Here is a 22991-nt window from a genome sequence, read left to right on the forward strand (position 1 = left end):
ATGGATGGATGGATGGATGGATGGATGGATGGATGGATGGATTGAAGGATGGATGGGTAGATTAATGGATGATGTATCAGTGTATGGATGGGTAGATGGATGGATGAAGGATGGATTGGTAGCTGAGTAGATGGAGAGAAGAATGGATTAGTGGATGGGAAGGTGGATAAATGGATGGGTGTATGGATAGATAGATTGGTCAGTGGGTGGGTGAATAGATGGATGCATGGATGAACAGATGATGTTTAATAGACATAAATTGCACCTTACTTTGGAAATTAAGCACACTAGATGAGGTTACTACCCTTGTGGAAATGTACTGTTTAATGTAGACATTTAAATGTGTGTGTAGTTATAAGAGTTGCTATATAAAAGAGAATGAAATTGAAAAAACCATGGATTACACATTTAAGGAACACAATACTGTTATCATGTATTATGGGGAGGCTTCGAGGGCATGGGGGAGACATTTGAGGATTGTTTGTTTGTGTAACTGCTTCTGCTTGGCTCCTCTTCCTAAAGTACTAGGAGGGTCAGTAAATGAGGAATCACAAATACCTCAGATAAAAAAGACCTCTGCTTTGATTTATTTTGTGGTCACAATAGATTACCCTTCAATAATATTTTCCTTACTTCAAATTCTCCTAGTCAGTGGCTGTGTGACTTTGGGCAAGTTATCCAAGTAACAACAGCCACAGATGTGATGGAGAGGAGGGAGAGGGTGGTGGGGACTGATTTGATGGAGAGGAGGGAGAGGATGGTGGGGACTGATGTGATGATGGAGAGGAGGGAGAGCGTGGTGGGGACTGATGTGATGATGGAGAGGAGGGAGAGGGTGGTGGGGACTGATTTGATGGAGAGGAGGGAGAGGATGGTGGGGACTGATGTGATGATGGAGAGGAGGGAGAGCGTGGTGGGGACTGATGTGATGATGGAGAGGAGGGAGAGGGTGGTGGGGACTGACATGATGATGGAGAGGAGGGAGAGGGTGGTGGGGACTGATGTGATGATGGAGAGGAGGGAGAGGGTGGTGGGGACTGATTTGATGGAGAGGAGGGAGAGGATGGTGGGGACTGATGTGATGATGGAGAGGAGGGAGAGGGTGGTGGGGACTGATGTGATGATGGAGAGGAGGGAGAAGTTGGTAGGACATGGGGAATGTGCTCAGAATATAATATGTACTTACTCAAAAGTGCCCTTATATTACCCAGTATCATTGAAATACTTTTAAAGGGATCAGGTGGACCCTGAGCTTACATAAAACCTGTGTAAGATTAACCAAGTAAAAATTCCAGCATGGATAGGGAAGAGGTTCTCAAAACTCCACCTCTGCTGGGGGGCTATTGCTGTGGATGGTTGCCGGGATGGGGAGAGTCAGGTTTTTTGGTTTTTGTTTTCTTTTCAGGGATGGCTCCTAGTAAATTGTTGACACTCCAGTGGATGGCCTTACACCCACACACATACAGACAACAGTAATTGAACTAAGTGTGTTGAAAAAGGATGTGATTTTGGGAGAAAGAAATGGTAGGGGGTCTAGGAAGAGTTGAAGTAGGAAGTAAGGGTAGATGTGGTCAAAATACATTGTGCCAGGCGGTGGTGGCCCACGCTTTTTATCCCAGCACTTGGGAGGCAGAGCCAGGCGGATCTCTGTGAGTTCGAGGCCAGCCTGGTCTACAAAGTGAGTTCCAGGACAGGCACCAAAACTACACAGGGAAACCCTGGCTCAACCCCGCCCCCCCAAAAAAATAGCAAAATACATTGTATTCATGTATTAAATTCTCAATAGATAAAATATTTAAATGAGAGAATCAAGTGGGATGGAGAGGGAGACAGAGAAGGAGAAAGAAAAAGATGGAGACAGAGAGAGAGAGAGAGGGATTCATTGCCCACAAATATATGAGAGAAAAGGTCTGGAAAGTACAAGAGGGGTTGGGTGTTAAGACACCACCAGTGGCCATAAAGAGGAGGGCCTGGGGGCCTCCATAGCTGTCTGTTCTCTAATTGACATCTCCATGGAGACCATGAACACATTAAATTCCTCAGGGAGTTCAGCAGCCAAGTAGAACAACAACAGGTTTCCTGGAGTGAGAACCACGCACACCTTCCACGCAGAAAGTGTGGGGAGGAGCGCACACACCCAAATGCCCAGCAGTCTGCATGGTGGTTATGAACTCCCTCTTCTGCATCAGCGTGCTTCCGGTCTCCAGTGGTCACTGGTGGAAGTTGCTGCATCATAATGGCAGGTCACCATTGAAGGCTGTGGTCACTGTCCATCTTCATTTAAGGACATGGACATTTGATTCACTCAACTCTCCTAGTCCATTCCCTGGTTGACAAAAGAACTGAGATCTCATTTTAAAGCCTAACAAGATACAGATAATTAAGTCCTAGGAGACCTGTGTTCTCAGCAGTTATGACGGGATGAGCCCCCAGTCCCGCTTTCCAGCCATATAGAAGTCTTGGCACTTGTAGTTAAATTGGGTTTTCTTCCAGCAGAGCCTGGTGTGAGGGAGCCAAGGGTAACGGGAAGCAAGCCCGATGTTTGTTACATGGCAGTCTTAGTTTGCTTTCCATTGCTGTGATGAGACACCATGACCAAAACCACCTGGGGAAAGGGTTTCCTTCTTTACTTCTATTTCCACATCACAGGCTGTCACTCAGGGAAGCCAGGGCAGGAACTACTCAGAGCAGGCACTTGGAGACAGGAATCCATGTAGAGAACATGCAGGGATACTGCTTTACTGGCTTGCTGCTCATGGCTGGCTCAGCTTCTGTACTGTACAACCCTGGACCACCTCTCCAGGGTGGCACCACTCAGTGGGCAGGGCCCTCCCACATCAACTGTCAGTCAAGAAAATGCTCCCAACAGACTTGCCTACAGGCCCAATCTGATGGAAGCATTTTGTCAGTTGAGGTTCCTTTTTCCTAGATGACTCCAGCGTATGGCAAGTTGACAAAAACAAAAACAAACAAACAAAAAAGCAATAACAAAAAAACAACCGGCACAGTGGCGTTTAGCATTCCTGTAGGAGAGATGCTATCATCTCTACCAATATTGGAGGAGAATTACAGGGATGAAGAGAGCAGAGGACTGCAGAATTTCTCCTGTCCATCCAGAGAGTGAGAAAAGGGAGTCCTAACCCTGGGTATGCTGATGGCAGAGCCATAAGATAGACACCAGGGGCTGAGGAGATGGCTCAGTGTATAAATTGCTTGCCTCCAATGCATGAGGATTGGAGTCTCGATCCCCAGACTCCATGTACAAGCCAGGCAGGTGAAGTCGCTGCTTGTAATTCCAGCACTCTGGTGACAGAGACGAGGGTTACACGGGCAAGCGGGCTAGCTCGACTTGCCCAATTGGCGCACTCCGGCTTCAGCATGAGATTCCACCTCCGTAAACAGAGAAGAGCTTAAGAAGACCACCAACATTAATGATGGGCCTTCACATACACATGGGCACACACAGATGTGTGAGCACACACACACTCACACACACATACAAATGTGCACACACATCAGTGTATATGCATGTGCCAAGGAAGACAGCCAGTGGGTGTCAATATGGCTTCCAGCCAGATTATCAATAGGTTTATTATTAATGATCACAGACGTTTACACAGTGTTACCAACTTTTCAGCAGCTTCCTTTTTGTTTCCTCTACCCTTGAGAATCGTGCGCCTTTCATGTCTTTATAGCTGAGAATTGTACATCTTTCCTCTACTGCTATTAAACATCAAAGGAAAAATTTCCCTGGCGGTGAGTTTTAGTGTACAAATGTTCTGCCCTTTCCCCCCTCACCCTCTCTTCTTCCAGTTTTGTTCCATTGGCAATTTAAAAATAAATGGGCACTATTGGGGCCTAAAGGCACTGTGTTTCCAACATCTATTTCACTGGGCAGGAACGTGCAGTAAAAATGCTGCATAAAAGCTTGGGCTCCTCGATAAAAAAACACAGGGAGACAATTGACTTTTATTTAATGTCCGCCTTGAGGTTGGGGAAGTCTGCAGTTATCGGAACCAGTTTTTATCATAGCGGCTCTGTCTTAGCAACAGATACTCCGACGTGGTTATTCTTTACTTCCTCGGAGATACCCAAGGTCATGAAGGACATACTTCAAAGACCGGAGGAAGAAATCTGAGTATCCATAATGATGGAGGGGGGTGAATATGCCATACCTAGAGCAGTGGTTCTCAACCTTTCTAACTCTGCGACCCTTTAATACAGTTCCTCATGTTGTGGAGACCCCCAACCATAAAATGATTTCACTGCTACTTCATATCTGTAATTTTGCTACTGTCATGAATTATAATGTAAGTATCTGATATGCAAGATATCTGCTAGGCTGCCCCGATGGAGTTGTAACCCATAGGTTCAGAACCATTGCCCTAGAGCCTGATGAGCCAGATGTGTGCCCACTGGGGCAGTGTTGATTTGAGGCCTCAGCTGACTCTACTTCATATAGAGGTAATGAATTCTGAGTCTGGGGAAGCAGTTCAGCAGGTCACGTGTTTACTGTGCAAGTGTGAGGACTGGAACCTGGATCCGAAGCACCCATGCAAATGCTGGGTTGGTGTGCTGGGGCACTGGTAACCCCAGCACTTTCTCAGGAGGTGGAGACAGACCCCTTAGAGCAAACTAGCTTGCTAGACTACCTAAGTAGTGATGTTTCTGTCAAAGATCCCACCTCAATGTGTAAGGTGAAGAATGATTGAGGAAGATACCCAAATCAACCCCTAGCACACACCCATGAGAACCCACATACATGTGAACATACACACTAACATGCATGCATACAACACACACAATAAAATAAAATAATGAACTATCATGAAGTAGAGGATACACCGCAAATATATGTAGCTCTTAACTCTTCAATCTGCCAATGATCTCTAGTACTGTCCTCTTGGTTAAAATGCTAACACCCATAGTTCCCTCACTTAAATATATATATTACTCTTCAGACATATAAAGCATATTTCTTATTAAAAGAAACCATACGAAGCAATGTAAACTCTACAGATACGATTATTAGATAGCTTTCCTATCATTCTACATCTTTACTCATTTACCAGAAAGCATCAGCTCAGGGTGGAGGGAAGCTTCAGTGGGTGAGCACTGAGTGAAGACCTGAGTTCAGATCCTGCACGCATGTGAAAAAGCTGGGCGTGTGTGTGTGTGTGTGTGTGTGTGTGTGTGTGTGTATGTGTGTGTGTGTGTGTGTGTGTGTGTGTGTGCGCTTATGCTCTCTGTGTTTTGGGAGGCATAGTCAGGAAGGTTGCTGGGACTTCCTGGGAGCCAGCCTAGCATCTCATCTCAAAGGAATAATAAAGAATGATCATGCAGGGCACCCAGCATCCTCCTCTGGCTTTTTCACAGAGAGGTATGTGCACCTACACACACACACACACACACACACACACACACACACACACTACATACATACATACACATGAATACATACATATACACATACACGCATACCTCATACATACATATATACACATACCATACATACATGAGTACATACATAAATACACACAAAAAAAACACACAAGTCAGCACCTCTGGATTGCCCCTTGTAACCTTTCAGATCTTTTCACCTCCTGGACTCCTCTTTGACTTCTAATTACAGTGCAGGATTAACTGTCTGTCTGTCTGTCTCCTGTCCTTGGCAGCTTTTCCTCACTTGAATCACTGGTTATATCTAAGTGTTGCTGGCATTCAATGAATGATTGCCAAATGATGATGTAGATAAGCTGAGAAGGTGATATATGAGTGACAATAAATGAGTGATTACTCAGATCGCAGAAAGATCACTGAGTAAGCTTCCTGCCACTGGAATTAAAGTTAGACTTACCTAGACTCTCTTAGCTTTTAGCCTCAATTACACTTCAAATGAGGTAAATCTGTATGTAACTCCACTAAATAGTGGTATATTTCATGTGTCATGATTCCCGTGGATACATGAGCAAATGTCCTCTCACCCCAGTTAGGGAACCAACAATAGACCATTTTAAGGATACTACCGAAGTCCAACTTGCCAAACCAGTGAGTTTTATTAGAGTCACTTGCAGGAGCAGAAATGACTTACCAAAGCCCACCCCAGCACAGCGATGGCTCAAAGCTTGGTGGTCACTGCACAGCTCGTATCAGCTCGGCAGATTGGACTGTCTTTCCCAGGCAGCTCCCTTAGGCTGGGCCTCATCAGGCAGCTGGGCAGCTTGGTGCTTCTTCAAGCTGCTCGACTCCTCTGGCTCTTCAAGCAGCTGGCCTGGTTTGAGAACAGCTCTCTTTCTACTTTCTACTTACAAGTATTTTCTACTGGGAGAGATGAGCCTTGCATACCTGGTCAGTTTCAGAAACTTCCTGAACCTTCCAAGCAGTTTACTTCTTGAGTCTTAATGAGCCTCCCCTTAGAACAGCCCCGGTCTTAAGGAATTTCCCTCCAAAATGGAATACGTTATCTTGGAGGGAATTGCTACACAATAATTCCACCCACTTGGGTAGATTGATCCTCCACTGTGTGAGGTGAACAGTACAAAAATGACTTGAAATATCAACTGAGGTTCCCGAGGAGCTCACAGGGCATCTGGAGAGCTGAAAGGCTAGTCACCAGATTGTGTTAATGCTTTGAACGGTGCTAGTGATGTGGGAGTGAGTAGTCCAGAGGACATACGACCAACATAGAGGTAGTCCTAGATTAGTATACAAGAGTACACGTTAAAGATATACACTTGGGGCTGGAGAGATGGGTCCACTGTTAAAGCACCTTCTTGCTGAGGACCTTTATTCAGTTCCCAGCACCCATGGCCAGCAGCTCACAATTGCTTCTAACTCTCATTCTGGGGGCATCTTATGCCTTCTTCTGGCCCCTGCAGGGACTGTACTCATGCAGCACATAGACATACGTGATGGAAAACAGTCATATACATAAAATAAAAGTAAATCTTTTTGTTTTCTCTAAATACAGAGCCATGCCTCCTTTTCTGGGGCTTGGTTCACTGGGCTTCGTAAAGACGTGAAAATCTGAACTGTTTCAACGAGAGTTTGGTGGTTTGTAGCAAGGCCGTCAAAGGAGATGTTTTTGCTGCCTGAAGGGACCTCTGTCAGCCACTCTTGCTTTGATAGCAGGAGCCTGGGATGGGTGGTGTTTGGATAAGCAGAGAGGGGAGAGAGAAGACTTGTTTTTCACTTGGTGAATGGCAAGAAAAAGAATTTCCATTCAAATGCCAGAAGACTATGTCATGTGGTTAAAAGAAAAACACATTTGAGGAGATTGTTCAGTGGGTCAAACACTCTCTGTACAAGCCTGAAGACCCCAATTCATTCACCAGAACCCACATGAAAAAGCCATACATGGTGCTGTGTGCTTGTAATCCTAGTGCCATAGGGTGTCAGGGTGGAGGCAGGCAAATCCCTGGGCCTCGATGGCCAGCTAACCTAGACAAATTGGTGAGTTCTAGGCTAGTGAGACACCTGGTCTCCACAAGCAGACTGTACAGAACCTGAGGAACAACACTTGATGTCCTCCAGGATCCACATTTAACATGTTCGCACACGGATATACACACACCCCCATGTCAACACATGTATACACAAACACACTTGTATATATCTGTATATATATGTATATATATATATGTATATATACATATACATACACACACACACACACACACACACAAACACACACATGCACATACACACACCCACTTTCCCTACCTCTCAGTGTATTGTAAAAGGTAGAAGTCTGGATCTGTTTTGTTTTTAATCTAACATAGAAGCCATTCCTAATTGGGCTCCCTGGCCCTTTCATTCCCGCCTGTTGCCCACACAGCAGCGTTTCCAAGGATGAAGCACTCCTCTTAGTCTTGAATCTGCATTGTTGTGTTTTAAGACATACACATTGGGTAAAGAACAGTGCATTTGCTGGGTGAAGTGGGGTAAGTCTTCAATCCCAGTATTTGGGAGGCAGACACATGCAGATATTTATGAGGCTACCCAGGTCGACATATCAAGCTCTAGGCTAGCCAAATCTACATAGTAAGATCCTGTCTTAAAAAAAAAAAAAGACTACTGGAAGGAAGGATCCTTCTATAGAAACTATGTGTTCCATTGGTTTTGCCAATAAAGCTCACAAGATTGCGAGGTTTTTGCAAGTATAGGCTTCCTTCCACATGTATTGACATTTACCGTAAAAAAATCCTGCTTCGAAAAGTATCTCCCAACTGTCATCCCGGAGAGGTTTGGTAACACATTCTTCAAAGCAAAGCTGACTTTGAAGGTGTTTGTTTGAAGCTTCCCCTATCAGAGCAGGCACACATGTAGACAATTCAGGAAGTTCAGAGAAGTAACTGTGTAGCTTAGCAGTCGGTTTGTCAGGCATGAAAGAAGGGTGACCTTCCATGGTGACCCCCGGCTGGGAGGTGAGCTGAAGAACTCCCCCAGTGACAGCAGGTCACTGAGCCAAAGGGAGGACGTGACAGCCAATTGAGGAAGGTGGTCAGGAGCAACACTCAGACCAGGACAAAGGCTCAGTGCGGAGAAGTGCTTGCTGAGAAGCCTGGCAACCTGAGTTAGATCCCAGAACTTAAGTGATGGGAAGAAAGAACGAACTCCCTCCAGATGTCCTAAGCCTTCCACACGTGTGCCTTGGCACATGCACATAGATGCACACATGCAAGATAAGTAAGAATGGTACTTGCTTGCTCCATCTCGAGTGTGGTGCACAGTCATTCCAGGTACTCTGTGAAGTCAAGCTAAGCAGGCTGTCACCAAGTAGCAGCTGTGCAGCCGATTTTTACTCAGGTCACACAGATACAGAAGGCTTACATTAGTACCAGTGGCCAATTCTCTCCTCACTGGGAACTCGGGAAACAAAGTATGCCAGGTACCTCATGAGTTAACTGGGGTAGCATTGTGAGTAGTTTCAACCAAGAGCCCTAAAACCTAAAGCAGAGGCATCTCTGCATTTCCTATTTTCTCTTTTCTAGACATGATGAACACACAAAGCCGAAAGAGAGCACCAGGCAGACACTTAGGTTACTTTATTGACCAGATCATAATACTTTTAGGGTGAAATGGAGCTGTTGATAATTGCAACAGAGCAGTAGACATAAGCCACATGTCCTAAGCCAGTCTGTGGAACCACACTGCTTGTGTGTTCTAGGGTCCTTTCTATGTCTGGCCAAAAGTAACTTAGGAGGGGAAGTGGGGTTTGTGGCTTACACTTCTGGGGCACAATCCCTCACTGAGGGAAGTCAAGGCAGGAACTCAAGCAGGACCTTAAAGCAGAAACCATAGAGGAAGGCTGCTTGCTGGCTTGTTCAATGAATCATGCTCAGCCAGCCATCCTCCATAGCCCAGGAATACCTGACCAGGGAATGGAACTGCTTACAGTGAGCTGGGTCCTCCTGCGTCAGTAGATGATGAGGATAACCCCCCCCCCCACACACACACACACACACACATCCCAACACCAGACATCCCACAGGCCTGTGTGAGCTAGGCACTTTGATCAGATTATTCCAGGTTGCATATCAAGTTGACAAAGATAACTAGGACTAATGAGAATTTGTGTCAGTAGGAAATTGAGCTATTACTTTTATTGTTTTCTTTTGAGACGGGGTCTCATTATGTAGCCCTGGCTGGTCTTCAGCTCTATGTTGACAAGCTGGCCTCAAACTCACAGAGCTCTGCCTGACTCTGTATCTTAAGTGCTGGGTTAAATGCATGCACCACCATGCCTGGCTCCAGAAGTCTGGTTATTTTTAAAGCCTCAGAGATGCAGGTGTTGTTCGCTACACTAGCGTGACCTAATCTGCCTTGACTATTATAGTAGGTTATCCTTCACACAAGGTACAGTCTGAGACTTGGATAGAGGACCTTTTTTACTCAGTGCACTTTTTAAAAAAATCGAAGGATTTGTGTAGCATGATTCTTAAAAGGTCTTATTAATAAAAACAAACCCAGAGCCAGGTATTGGGGTGAATGCTGGAAGATCAGAGAAGCAGAACAAGCCACAGCTTCCTCACCTCGCCAATTCCTCAGCTGATCCTCTTTCCTCAGACTGGAAGCCTTTGAGTCCTCATCCAAATGAATCTCAGCTGAACTGCTGCTAAAAGCCTAAAAGCTTAACCAGTTCTAGTTCTGGGTTTTCAATGCCTTATGTACATTTCTGCTTTCTGCCATGACTTCCTGGGATTAAAGGCGTGAGTCACCATGCCTGGCTGTTTCCAGTGTGGCTTTAAACTCACTGAGATCCGGATGGATCTCTGCCTCCCAAGTGATAGGATTAAAGGTGTGTGTGCCACCATTTTCTTGCCTCTATGTCTATCTAGTGGCTGTTCTGTTCTCTGATCCCAGATAAGTTTATTAGGGTGCACAATATTTTGGGGAACACAATATCACTACAGAATTGGGTCTCTTAGATGCTTGGAACTTACCAAATAGGCTAGACTGGCTGGCCCATGAGCCCCTATCTCTGCCTCCCCAGTACTGAGATTTTTGGGGATGTGGCCTGAACATGAAATGTCCCCCATAGGCTCATGAGGATTGAACTAGCGGGTGTCACACTTTTGGAAAGTTGTGGAACCTTTAAGAAGCAGAACATTGCTGGAGGAAGTGGGTCGCCGGGGGTAGACTTGGAGGTTTCCATAGTTCACGCTCCACTTCCTCACTGTGGATTCAGTGTGACAAACTAGGTCCTGCTCATGCTACCATGCCTCCTGCACCATAATGGGGTGTATTGAACAGTAACTCAGAATAACCCACACTCCTTTAAATAGCTTCTTGTTGGGTAGTTGGTTGCAGCAATTTAATACATTAAATATTTTTATAATAATATATTTATTTATGTAAATAAAGTGTCAATTTATTATTTCCTGTCCTCCTTACCTAAATACTAAAACATCATCAACTCAGATTGTATTGGACTTCAAAACAACTATGATTAAAGACATAGAAAATCCAGAATCAACTGACACAATTTTACATTTTGTCTTGTGCTCCACCCTAGTGCCTCTATAAGATAAATGGGGTTAGCTTTGAACTACTCTTTTTGTTCCTGTATCAAAATACACAACAAAAGCAACCTAAGGAGCCAGTAATTTATTTTGGCCCACAGTATAACATTACAGTCCATCATGGCAGGGAAGGCATGTCTGCAGGAGTGTGAGACATGTTGCAGGAGCAGTCAGGATGCAGAGTGCTCGGCTTGCTTTCTTCTTTTCATTTGCTTTGGGACTCCCACCCATGGGATGGAGCCTCCATTAAGGTGGGTTTTCTCTCCTCGATATACTGAGTCTGGAAACTCTGACATGCCCAGAGATTAGTCTCTTGGATGATTCTAGATCCTGTTAAGCTAGCCATCCATATTAACCAGCAAAAGTTTGTTGTACCCATATTACATAGAAAGGAAGAGATGTATCCTGAGTTCTAGGGCTGGGAAGAGACATCTGAAGTCATATCTTCTGAGGTCAGGCTCTGGATCATTATTACTACACTAAGGGTGTAAGTATTGAAGCTGGAGAGGCTACGGTAACACAATGTACTTTGAGTGTGTGTGGTTTACAGTCTCTTCCCTCTTAACAGAAGCCACTCTGAAGAAATGTGGGTGAGTGAATATTACAAGAAGCATAAGAATTAGCAGTAGATCCCATAAAGAATCGTGTTTGTATGCTTGTGGTTGCATAGACCAAATCTTTGGATTCTTAAACACCTTTCCACAGTAGTTACACATTCTTTCTCACAATTTAATGCTAAAATTTCATCCCCATTATGGCCAGCTGTTGCCCTTCTTTTGAATTTCTATCAAAACTTTACAGCAGGTAATAGTACCCACTTAATATGTAGCGTGGACATCATTCAGATTCATAGTGACTATTGATTTGTATCAAAACCTCTATTCTTCAATTGGAAAAATGGGAAGAGAGGAAGAAATCAGGGTTTTCTTTTGTATGTGTATATATATGCATGCAGAGTGTGTGTGTGTGTGTGTGTGTGTGTGTGTGTGTGTGTGTGCCAGCCAGAGGATGATGACCTTAGGTATCATTCCTTAGACATTATTTGCCTTTTTTTAAAAGATTAAACTGAGACATGTTCCCTTACTAGTCAGGAACTCCCCAAATAGTCTATACTGGCTGGCCAGAGAGCCCCAAGATCTCCCTTTCTCCACCTCCCTAATGCTGCAATTACAAGGGAAGAGCACACCACTTGGCTTTTATTTACATGAGTTCTGGGAATCAAACTCAGGTCCTCATACTTGCAAGACAAGTACCTTATAGACAGAGCTATTTATTATCTCCCCAGGCCCCAAACAGATCTTGAAGCAAAACAAAGCAGAGGGCGTTCTAGCAGATGTTGAGGGCCGTGCCCATACAGTAAGGAGCGAGGTACAGCAACGGACAAAGATGCTTCCCATGAGGCAACAAGTGGACCTGATTTCACACATCCGAATTCCATCTTTGACTACAGACAGGCAAAAGCATGGTGCACGCTGACCAGAGAAATCTTATCTAGTCTACATTCTCGTTTTTAATTTTGTTTTGTTTTGTTTTATGAGAGGAATAAAATTGTAAACTTCTCATTTTAAGAAAAGGGAAAAACAAGGTCCTGAATTGGTAAATTTATTTTCTAGAATCTCCCATGTAGCCTCATGACACATTAAAAATAGCTTTTCCTGTTGGCAATGGCCAATAAACATAAATATGGAGGATATTGATCTGTCTGGTGTCTTCAAAGTTCCTCCAGCTTATGAGCACAGCAGTCTAAAGATCCATCCCCAAATAATACATTTTTGGTAAAAATAGTAATTTTTTTTCACATTCCAAGTACTTTTATAGAAACTTGTACTCTAAGCATTGAACTTCAGATACTCCAAAAAATAAAATATGCAGAACTCAAGCTGGATTTATTTATGGCATTGTTTTTTTTCTAAAGAGTCTATGAAATATAATACAGAGATGGGTTTAGAAATTGTATATGTATCTGTATGAGTTTGAGTTTGTCAGACTGGATATGAGGGCTGGTGTCATTAATTATTTTTTATCTTAGTGTATGATATTTATATGTGTGTGTCTATGTGTATTCATGTGCATGCCATAGCATGCAGGTGGAAGTGAGAGGACCTAGGGTGTTGGTTCTTGCTTTTCATCTTTTTTGAGACAAAGTCTCTCTGTTGTTTGCTGTTACATGTGCTAAATTAGCTGGCCTGTGAGCATCCAGGTATCCTCTTGCATTTGCCTCTCATCTCCCCACAGAAGCATGGGGTCACACCCATGTGCTGCCATGCTTGGCTTGCAGTGGCTTTGGGTTTTCACACTTAGGTTCTCAGGATTGCAAGGGCAAGCATTTTATTCACCCACTAATTTCCCCAGCCAACATTAACCATTCTGTATTTATAAAATTATGTTAATAATTTGTACATTCTTTTAAAGGCTGGTTCCATGCAGGAAATAATAGCATCTTGTGGGTTCTTGGCATGTAGCCACAAACCCTACTTTCATATTATCTAAGCAAGACATTGGCAGCTCATGGTTGTACTTCTTTATGATATTCATTTGCCCACATGGCATTTTATATCGTTCCCCCCCTACCCACGCCTTGCTGGATGAGTGCAATTCTACAAACACACACACAACCATAAATGTACTTTTGCTTCTGCTGCTGTGGGGGAGTGGGGAACACTTGGGATTTGCTTGTTAACATTCAGGAGACTCTTTTGCACTCCATGTGGAAAATAGGTTTCTCCACTGAACGCATAGCTATCTTCTCACCCAACCAGAGCCTCTTCATACAGCAAGTTTCCTGATGCAGAATTTGCACAAGCCTGCCTAGGGAGAAATTTATGTGGTTTTCTGCTCACATACAGATGGCCCCAGAGTGAATAAGATGCAGTGATTCCAATTGGGTCGGCACCTTTCGATCTGTTTGGGAATGTTGTCTCATCCCTGGGAGGGAAGTAGAACACCACAGTTTCCAGGGAGCAGTGAGTGTTATTCTTGCAAAATTTTGTGCTGGATTAAAAATATATATTATCTAGGGAAGAAAAAAAAGAGAAAGAAAAATTCCAGCCCTCCAAATGTTATAGGGAGTGAGTTACTAGTTCCATGTGGTTTTCAGTTCTCCATATTGTTGTGGAATATTATTTTAAGATGTGCTACACTTGTTTATGCTGTGGAACATTTATTTTAATGATGCAAAGATGGGTTGCATTCTTTTATGTTGCATTTGTTTAACTCTGTGAAGCTGTGCCTATCTAAAACACCCGATTGGTCTAATAAAGAGCTTAATGGCCAGTAGCAAGGCAAGAGAAAGGATAGGTGGGGCTAGCAGGCAGAAAGAATAAAGAGGAAGAGAAATCTGGGAAGATGAGATTGGCAGAAAGAAAAGGAGAAGGAGAGGAGGACATTAGGGGCCAGCCACCCAGCTACATAGCAAGCCCTGGAGTAAGAAAGAAAGAAAAAATATACAGAATTAAAGAAAGATAAAATCCTAGAGGCAAAAGGTAGACAGGATAATTTAAAGGAAAAGTCAACTAGAAACAAGCCAAGCTAAGGCCAGACATTCGTAAGTAAGAATTAGCCTCTGTGTGTTTATTTGGGAACTAGGTGATGGGCCCCTAAAGAGCTAAGACTGAAAAAAAAAATCCACCATACTCTAGATCTACTGTTCCTGACTATTGTGGTGGTAGGTGGTCAGAGATTGGGCCTAGAATATCCAGGTGCCAACTAGTCTGAAGACTGCCCCTGCTCCATGGTAGATGCACTTTCTTCCATTGAGGAAACTTGTTTTTTCTAAGGAGACAAGTTGGTGTGCAGTTGAACCCAGTTCAGAACCAGCAAAGCTTCCTGCTCAATGGGTTTTTCTTGGTATGAAAGTCCTATCAGCTTTTCACTGGGCTTGCTCTCCAGGAAAGCACATCTGTACTGCTTCACAGTGCAATACAGATGGGAGGCATGGTGGGTCGCCAAGGGAAGTCATGGAAGCAGAATGGGAATGAAACCTCATGGGGAATGGGAGGCCAGGCAAAATGTGTCTGTCCTTAAGGTGTTCTGTCCATGTCTCTCCCCAATGCATCAAAGAAATGGGCTGCTTGGGCAGCGATATCTCTGCCAGAGTCAACATGAAAAAACCGCTCTGGCTAAAGGCTAGACCGAGAGCCCCGGCCACTTTAAAGCAGTCCTAGCTCCCAAAGCTAATGAACTCAGCTGAAAAACAGGGGTGTCAGTCTGGTCAAAAAGAATAGGGCTATACATTGGATTTGTTTTTTATCAAGAAACAGTGGGTCCAGCAGGTCATCCCCAAGTGTCTCAGCTATAGACCCTGCCCTTCCGGTCTTAGATGGGTGAGATCTACATGCAGTTTAAAACTATGAAAAGTGAAAATGTAAGAGATTGGAGAATTGGAGGGAAAAGCGTGGCATGAGCTTCATCACACCTGAAAGTATTTATCAATCACCTACTAAGTACTGGCAGCTATGTGAGACAGCTAGGGAGAAAACAAACATACTTTTAATAGGAGTCAGAGCCTCTGACTTTAAGAAACTCAGAGACTCTTTGTGTGCGTGCATGTGTGTGTGTGTGTGTGTGTGTGTGTGTGTGTGTGTGTGTGTGTATACGCACACAGCTATCTACACACACTTGAGTGTGCATTAATATATGTTCAGAGACCAGAGGAGGAAAACTTGAGGTATTGGTCATCAAGCACCATCCAGCTTGTTTGTTGAAATAGTCTTTTACTGCCCGGTAGCCCACTAAGTGAGCTAGACTGGCCAGGGAGCCCCGGATATATACACATCAACCTCTCCAGCACTGGGCATATAGGCAGCAGCCACCATTCCCAATTAAAAAGCAAACAAAAAGCCATATGTTTGCGGGGTTGAGCTCAGGTCCTTGTGCGTGCAAGGCAAGCACTTTATGAACTGTGATATCTCCTCAGCCCGTAGATATCATTTATAAAATATTACTATGCTAAGACAGGGAGAGTCCAGTCATTTTGAAAACTCAAAGGGAGGTTTTCTTTAGGCAAAGAAGAGCTCAAGGTGCAGCTGTATGTTTTGTGTGGGATTTGGTGGAATGAGAATGCCCTTTGGGAGGAAAAATATATTTCCTTGGATAGTTGGTTTTAAAAACTTTAACAAGTATTTACTTGGGCTTCGGGTTATAACAAAAGCTATATATTAAAAATACCACAGTAGAACCTATCATTGCAGAAACCTGAATCTTGAAGAATTTTAATCTAACTGGAGGTAGAATGCTTGGCTAGTATCTGTCAAGTCCCAGGTTTAATACCTTGTACTGGAAAAGAAGACTTGAAGTTTCATCTGGAGACACATTTTCTAATATGACTTTTCATTGAGTGAAGGTCTTCAGAGCTCAAATCACACTCTGCTTGTAAATAAAGCCCTTAATACTTTGAACTCAGGACAATGAGCTGGTTCCTTGAGCTTTAGGAACCTTGAAAACCTGAGTTCCATTCCTGGGACCCACATGGTAGGAGAGAGCCAACTCCCTTACTTTATCCTCTGCCTTCTACATGTATACCATGGAACATGCATACACACATACTAAATAAATAAAAATTTCAGGCTCAGTTAATATACATTAGAACTAATTACATCTCAGTAAAAAGACATTTTTTCCTACAGGTTTTTATTTGTAATAGCTGGGAGACCAATGTTTAGGAAAAGAAGTGATTTAGTATCAGAGTGAATGAGAAATGTATGATTGAGTCAGTGCTTAAAGGTAAATCCTACCTATAACTACTTAGAAGCAAAGAAGCCAACTCAAAACTCTGTCCACGCCTGGACTGGGGGGAAGAAGAGGCTTATTTCCATCACATTTGGGAAGCAGATGGTACACTGTGAGACAACTGGGAATCTGAACCCTCCTCGTTGAAGTAACGAAGCAAAGCAAACTGTCATTGGGTGTTAAGCAACAATGGGCCACTTCATGGTCTGTGATTTTTTTTCCAGGAAAACAGAGGTGTGGGAAATAAGAATTTTAAAAAGGTGCCATCAGGGAAACAATGACAGCATGGTCTCATCACATGTAAAATGCTTTTCTCTGTGACCAGACTCATAAAGGTTATTTAAAAAATATAGCAACTTGATTCTCTTAGGGAGGGCTTAAGGGGATCCCCAAAACCTGTATTTCAAGCTGCGGCTTTGAAATGCAACCAGCTTTAAATCATCCTAGGATTGATATAAAATGTTCACAAGGTTACTTAGGGGTCTGGGTTGCATGAGGTTGTTTTAACACTTTCTTATATGTCTCTGTTTTTTCTTTACCTTTAATTTTTTTTAAGCATAAAGCCAAAAATTAGTGTGTGAGAGGTGAACAGGCATTTTTCTTCTTGATCTAGTGACGTCTGCAAAGAACTTCTAATTATGCTGGAGTAGTAACTCAGCTGGTATCTTGAGACAGCTACATTTGGGCTTAGTAGAAGAAGAAACAAATATGGATTTATTTACATTGTCTGTGGTATGTGTGTATGTGTGTGATTCCTGTGTGTAGTCAAGTACACATGTGTGTGCAGGCCAGAGGCCAACCTCAGCTAATCTTCCTTTGTGGTGTTCCACCTGGGTTAGTAAGATGAGTACAGAGTCCACAGTTCAGCTGGTCTGGCTGGCCAGAGGACCCCAGGGATCCTCCAGTGTCTGCAACCTGAATATGGGATCGCAAGCATGAACCGTCACACCTGGAATTTTTTACGTGACTTCTGGGAATTAAACTCGGGTACCCATGTTTGTATAATAATAGCTTTCACAACTGAACCAGCTCCCCAGCCCCTTTGCCAACATCAGACTGCTGGGACACATTTAGATCATGTGGGTGTAAGTGAATGAACTAAGGAGTGAGACGCAACACTGACCTTCTATGGGGTGGTGGTGAAGTGTGTACTGAGAAACGTGTTCAACAATGTGTCATTATCCTGTGCAAACCAGGAAGGATGCCATCACAAACTCCAGCTGCAATGTCACAAGAAAACGACCTTAGGAGACAGTTGTCATGTAGACTTCTGTTCACTGTAATGACTTTATATGGGACATATTTAAAACTTTACCTTGAGCTGTGGGCCGGGCAGGTGTGAGAACCATATCAAAACTTTGTGTTAGATTTGATGAACACCGTGGAAACTTCTCCTCTTCTCCATTGTACAAACAAAATGGAGCATTAGCAGGTGGTGCTGATCATTTGAGAATTTGTGACATCAGTCCTGCCCCACAGCCCTATGAACCCAGGGGTTCCCTTTTCTCTCCTTACCTCTCCTGCCCTCTCTTCCTCCTGTCCTTCCTTCCTTCCCTTGCTCTTCTCTTTCCTTTCTTCCCTCCTCCCCTCTCTCTATACCTTCTTTCTCCCCTCCCCCCCCTCGTTCTTTCTGTAGACCTTAAGTCCTTCTCTGGTCACATACAACATAGTTAGTTGCTCATGGGCTCAGCATGGCAAAGACATTGTCCAAGATAAGTCTTCGATAGGAGTCTGCATCCTTACCTGGAATATTTTCTCTGAATGTCAGTAAAGTCAAGTAGAAGGGGCTGCTGTATTTAAGCCAGTAAACCTTGTTTAATCCCCTCTCTATCCACCTAACCACAGCCCCTTAAGCGAGCCATCTAACCTTTCACTAACTCAGCTTTCTCATCTTCCGAGTAGATATAATGATATTTCTAAAGTACATTAAAATGATTAATAGATGAGAAAGTTCTTCAATGAGCTCTGTTCAATTTTGAGCTATTAATAATTTAAGACTTGAAAATATGGGGGGGGGGACCCTTCACTTTCCCAGCTGCCTATAGGAACCAGTGTTTTGTGTCTACCATCTTTTCAGAAGCCTGAATGGGTTCTGGTGATATCTCCAGACCCCCAGAAACTATGCAGAAAAAAACAAAACAAAACCCAGGCTTGGTGGTGAATGTTTGTAATCACGAAGCCGAGGAGGGAGAGACAAGCAGATCCCGGGGTTCACTTGGCAAGCTCTGGACCCATGAAAGCCTACCCCAAACAAGGTAGAAAGCATGCAGAATGACACCCAAGGTTGTCTAATGACCTCCACATGCATGCAAACACACACAGAGGTGCACACACACACACACACACACACACACACACACACACACACACGTGTGTACATGTACACTTGCATTTTTACACATTCCACATGAACATACACAGAAATCCTGGTTTGGGATGTCTTCAGGGTCTTTATTCTGCTGCTAAGTAGTTATGTGCCATGGCCCAACAGTGGACTTTTTAAAAAATAATCCTATGCTACCCTGCTTGCTATAATGACCTAGCTCAGGTGGGTTTATAGGCCTTTTGAGAGCCCTTGGTTGTGTCCTGATCTGAATGAGAATGGCTCCCATAGGTTCATATAATTGGATGTTTGGTTCTTGGTAGAACTGTTTGGGAAGGGTTAGGAGGTGTGGCTTGTTGGAGGAGGTGTGTCACTAGGGGCAGGCTTTGAGGTTTCAAAAGCTCATGTCATTCCCAGTTAGCTTGCTGCCTCGTGTTTGTGGATCAGATGTGAGCTCTCAGCTACTGCTCCAGCGCCTGCCTGCCTGCCTGCCTGCAGCTGTGCTCCCTGCCATGAGGGTTACGAACTCACCCTCTAGAGCTGTGAACCCCAGTGCACTCTTCTGTAAGTCACCTTGGTTCTGGTGTTTGATCAAGGCAGCACAACGGTAACTTAAGATAGCTTGTCATTCTGGAAGCCCTAGGTAATACAAGCTGCATCCGTTCCTGTTTATTCTTAAACTAGTGTCATTTTGAATCCCTGAAAATGCATCTTTCAAAAGATGACTCTGAAAGACAATCCAAGCTGTGAGCAAGAGAGCATTGTTGGGCCTGGGGAGGTCACTCAGAGGCTGAGAGCACTTGCTGCCTTTACAGAGGACTGGGGTTTGGTTCTGAGCACCCATATCTGGAGACTCCCAACCACATGTAACTGTTGCTCCAAGGAGTCTCATGCCCTCTCTGACCCCTGAAGAGACTGTATTTATATATACACTTACACAGACTCACAGGTATATACATATTTTTTTAGTGAACCCTATGTTTTCTGGATGGAATTCTGGCATTTTGCTCTCACCTCTCTCTGGTGGAACTAATTTTTTAAATAACTTATTTATTTTGTTAAGTTTATATATGTGAGTGTGTTAAGTTTAGCATATTTCCTATATGCCCTTCCCCACCTTTATGAAGACCCTCCCCTGTTCCTTTTAATTTCCTTTGTCATTTCTGGTTTTTTTCCATATATGTGTGTGTGCGTTGTATGCACATTGTTTTGTGTATCTGTATTAAATCTAGGAACTACAAAGGAGGGAAAGCATGGGTTACTTACCTGTCTGAGACTCGCTAAGTTCACTTATTACGACTATCTCCTGTTGTTTCTGTTTCCTTGCAAACTACATGACTTCATTCTTCTCAATGGCTGAAATTTCCTGTTGTGGATATGCACCGCATTTTCCTTATCCAATCCTTTGTTATTGGACACTTAAGTGAGCCCCATAGTTCAGCGATCATTGTTCTTCAGTAAATATTGTTGTTCAGGCATTCTCTTCTGTGTACTTCTGTCCTTTGAGTCCTTACAGATGGGGCTCAAGGTCAATGTCATGTATACAGAGTTGAGATACATAGGGAATACTCCTGGCTCATTGTTAAATATGCTATCCTTTAAGAAATGAACTGACAGATATGAACTGTCTACTGAATGCCAACTTTATCTGTAAATGAATGTGAACATAGGAAATACGAGGCATCGTCACAGAACACAAGTTGTCATTTATTCTAGGAGGCAAGCCATGCGTGTGGGAAAGATTTGTGCACTCAAGTGAGAGGGTTTTGAGGGACAAAATGAATGCTATAAGAGTAAGAATTCAAAGAGATTGGAGATCAGTGAGGAAACATCTTGAGTGGAAAGTGAGGCAGATTTGGAAAGTAGAGGAATGTCCCTGATAAAAGGGACTTACAAGGCAGTAAGTAGCAGCCATGTGAGCTGTGAGCTAGTGCCCCAAGTGGAAGTGAGTATCACTTTGGGGACCGTGGGGGTTGTATTAGTGACCCATCTCTGTGCTGAAACAAAATACCAGAGGACAACAGCTTAAGGAAAGAAGGGTGTTTGTGGCTCACAGTTTGAAGATGCAACCTATCACAGCGGGGAAGGTGGGAGGTGCCAGTCACACTCAGGGTGGCTCTCAGTTAGCCTCGTTTATGAACTCCCTCTCACACATGTCCAAAGATGTCTTTCCATGGTGATTCTAGGTCCCATCAAGTTGACAGTTGAAGTTAACATCACAGAAGTTTTGGAAGTAGGCAGTTAAAGCCAAGCAGGATTAGAACAATTAACATGTTGCAATATAAGCCATGTAAATACTCATAAATCAGTTTGAAAAGTATAGGTAAAGATGTTAACTGAGTTGGCAAAGTTGTGAAGCAAATTAAATTCAGTAAGAGAAGGGTTAAATAATCTGCCAGTATCCTGACAACCACAAAGTTTTTCAAAGCAATTGAAAAGAATGCAGTAAATCTTTGTGTGCTGACATGGGAAGACAATCATGGAAGGACACACACAATGCTAATGGAGAGAGCACATTTGTGAAAGATGTGTTATTGTGTAACATTTTCTTCTATGATTAAAACATTCTATTCTACAGAGAAGCTTCTTTATCATGAAGTAAAGGGCTCAAAATAGTTTCAGGAAGTCCCTAAAACTGACCAGACTCACCAGTCCCCTCCCTGCCAGAATTAGCAATAAAAGTGGGAGTTCCCCTCCAACAAAGCAAAGCCAAGCTGTCAATAAGACCCAGACAATCAAAGCTACAAAGACTCTGAGACCAGACCAGCCACCTGGAAGAAGCAGAAACCAGCCAAACTGCTTGGGAGAGGTTTAGACCAACTGAGGCAACTGGAAAGGGCACCCTCCAACTGCCCTTTCCTCTAGACTGTGCAGTGAGCTTCAGGTTCCCAGCTTCATGAGCTGTCCTCATGCAGGGGTGGGCTTTGGTGAGACAGTTGTCTTGGAGTCATTTCTGTTCCTAAAGTAACCCCAATAAAATTCATTGATTCATCAAGTTGGACTTCAGTGGTATTTGTACTTTGGTCTGTTATAGGTTCCCTGTCTGGGGTGAGGATGTGTGTGTCTTGTGTTTCCCCAGGAAAAGTTTTGCCGTACAACATCTGTTACCTTGGCAACTGATTTTAAAAAATCAAAGTGATGCTTGAGGAAGATCTGTGTGAGATCTTGTATTGAATTAAAAAGGAGAGATTATAAGTGAAGAGCGATTCTAGGAGATGTGTGCATGTGAGAGCAGATGTCCAAACTAAGAATAGAATGATTGTAAATGACTTCATGACCCTTTCCCTTCTTTTCCCACTTTCCCTTTCTTACTCCTCCCTTCTTCCATTCCTCCATTTGTCCTTTTCCTCTTCCCACCTTTCCTCCATCTTCCCTCCTCTCCTTCTTTACCCCTTCCTTCCTTCTTCCCTCCCTCCCTTCCTTTCTTCCTTCCATCCTTTCTTTCTTCCTTCCTCCCTCCCTCCCTTTCTTCCTTCCTTTCTTTCAATTAAACCCAAAGCTTTTCATCTCTTAAGCAAATACTCTACCCCTGTGCTGTAGTTCACAGCCCTCAAATTCTTAACTTAGGAAGTAAAGGAGAGGGAACTCCATTCCCTTGTCCACACTTGGGAAGTGTACCCTGAGAGATGACTATGACAGCCCTGTGTTAGTTGAAACCCATCTTGAAGAATGTGTTCATGCTTCTGTTTTTCAGGATGGAGGAAACTGTCCGAAGCCTGTTGCAGAGCCAAGGGTCTCCAGAGCAGAAAAGGGAAGAACCTGTCAAGATCATGACCTACCAGGTACCTGTGCTTCTGACTCTTGGCACCAGTGCGTTGGCTTGTTTGTTTGTTTGTTTGCTGGGAGCCATCAAGTCACCTTTATTATGAGAAATCGTAAACATGTTTATTTAACCCAGTGATTTCGAAAAGTCCCCC

General features: G+C 43.6%; 1 protein-coding gene across 1 annotated transcript in view; it reads left to right on the top strand.

The window, feature by feature from the left end:
* The window catches only part of Nckap5 (NCK associated protein 5), a 788185-nt gene that overhangs the window by 409873 nt on the left and 355321 nt on the right, over window positions 1-22991 (top strand). The window contains exon 5 of the mRNA XM_059280499.1: window positions 22769-22856. Coding sequence (XP_059136482.1) covers window positions 22769-22856 — 88 coding nt within the window. The remainder of the gene's footprint in view (window positions 1-22768; window positions 22857-22991) is intronic.

Source organism: Peromyscus eremicus, chromosome 15 (genome assembly GCF_949786415.1).
Source record: "Peromyscus eremicus chromosome 15, PerEre_H2_v1, whole genome shotgun sequence".
NCBI classification, from domain to species: domain Eukaryota; kingdom Metazoa; phylum Chordata; class Mammalia; order Rodentia; family Cricetidae; genus Peromyscus; species Peromyscus eremicus.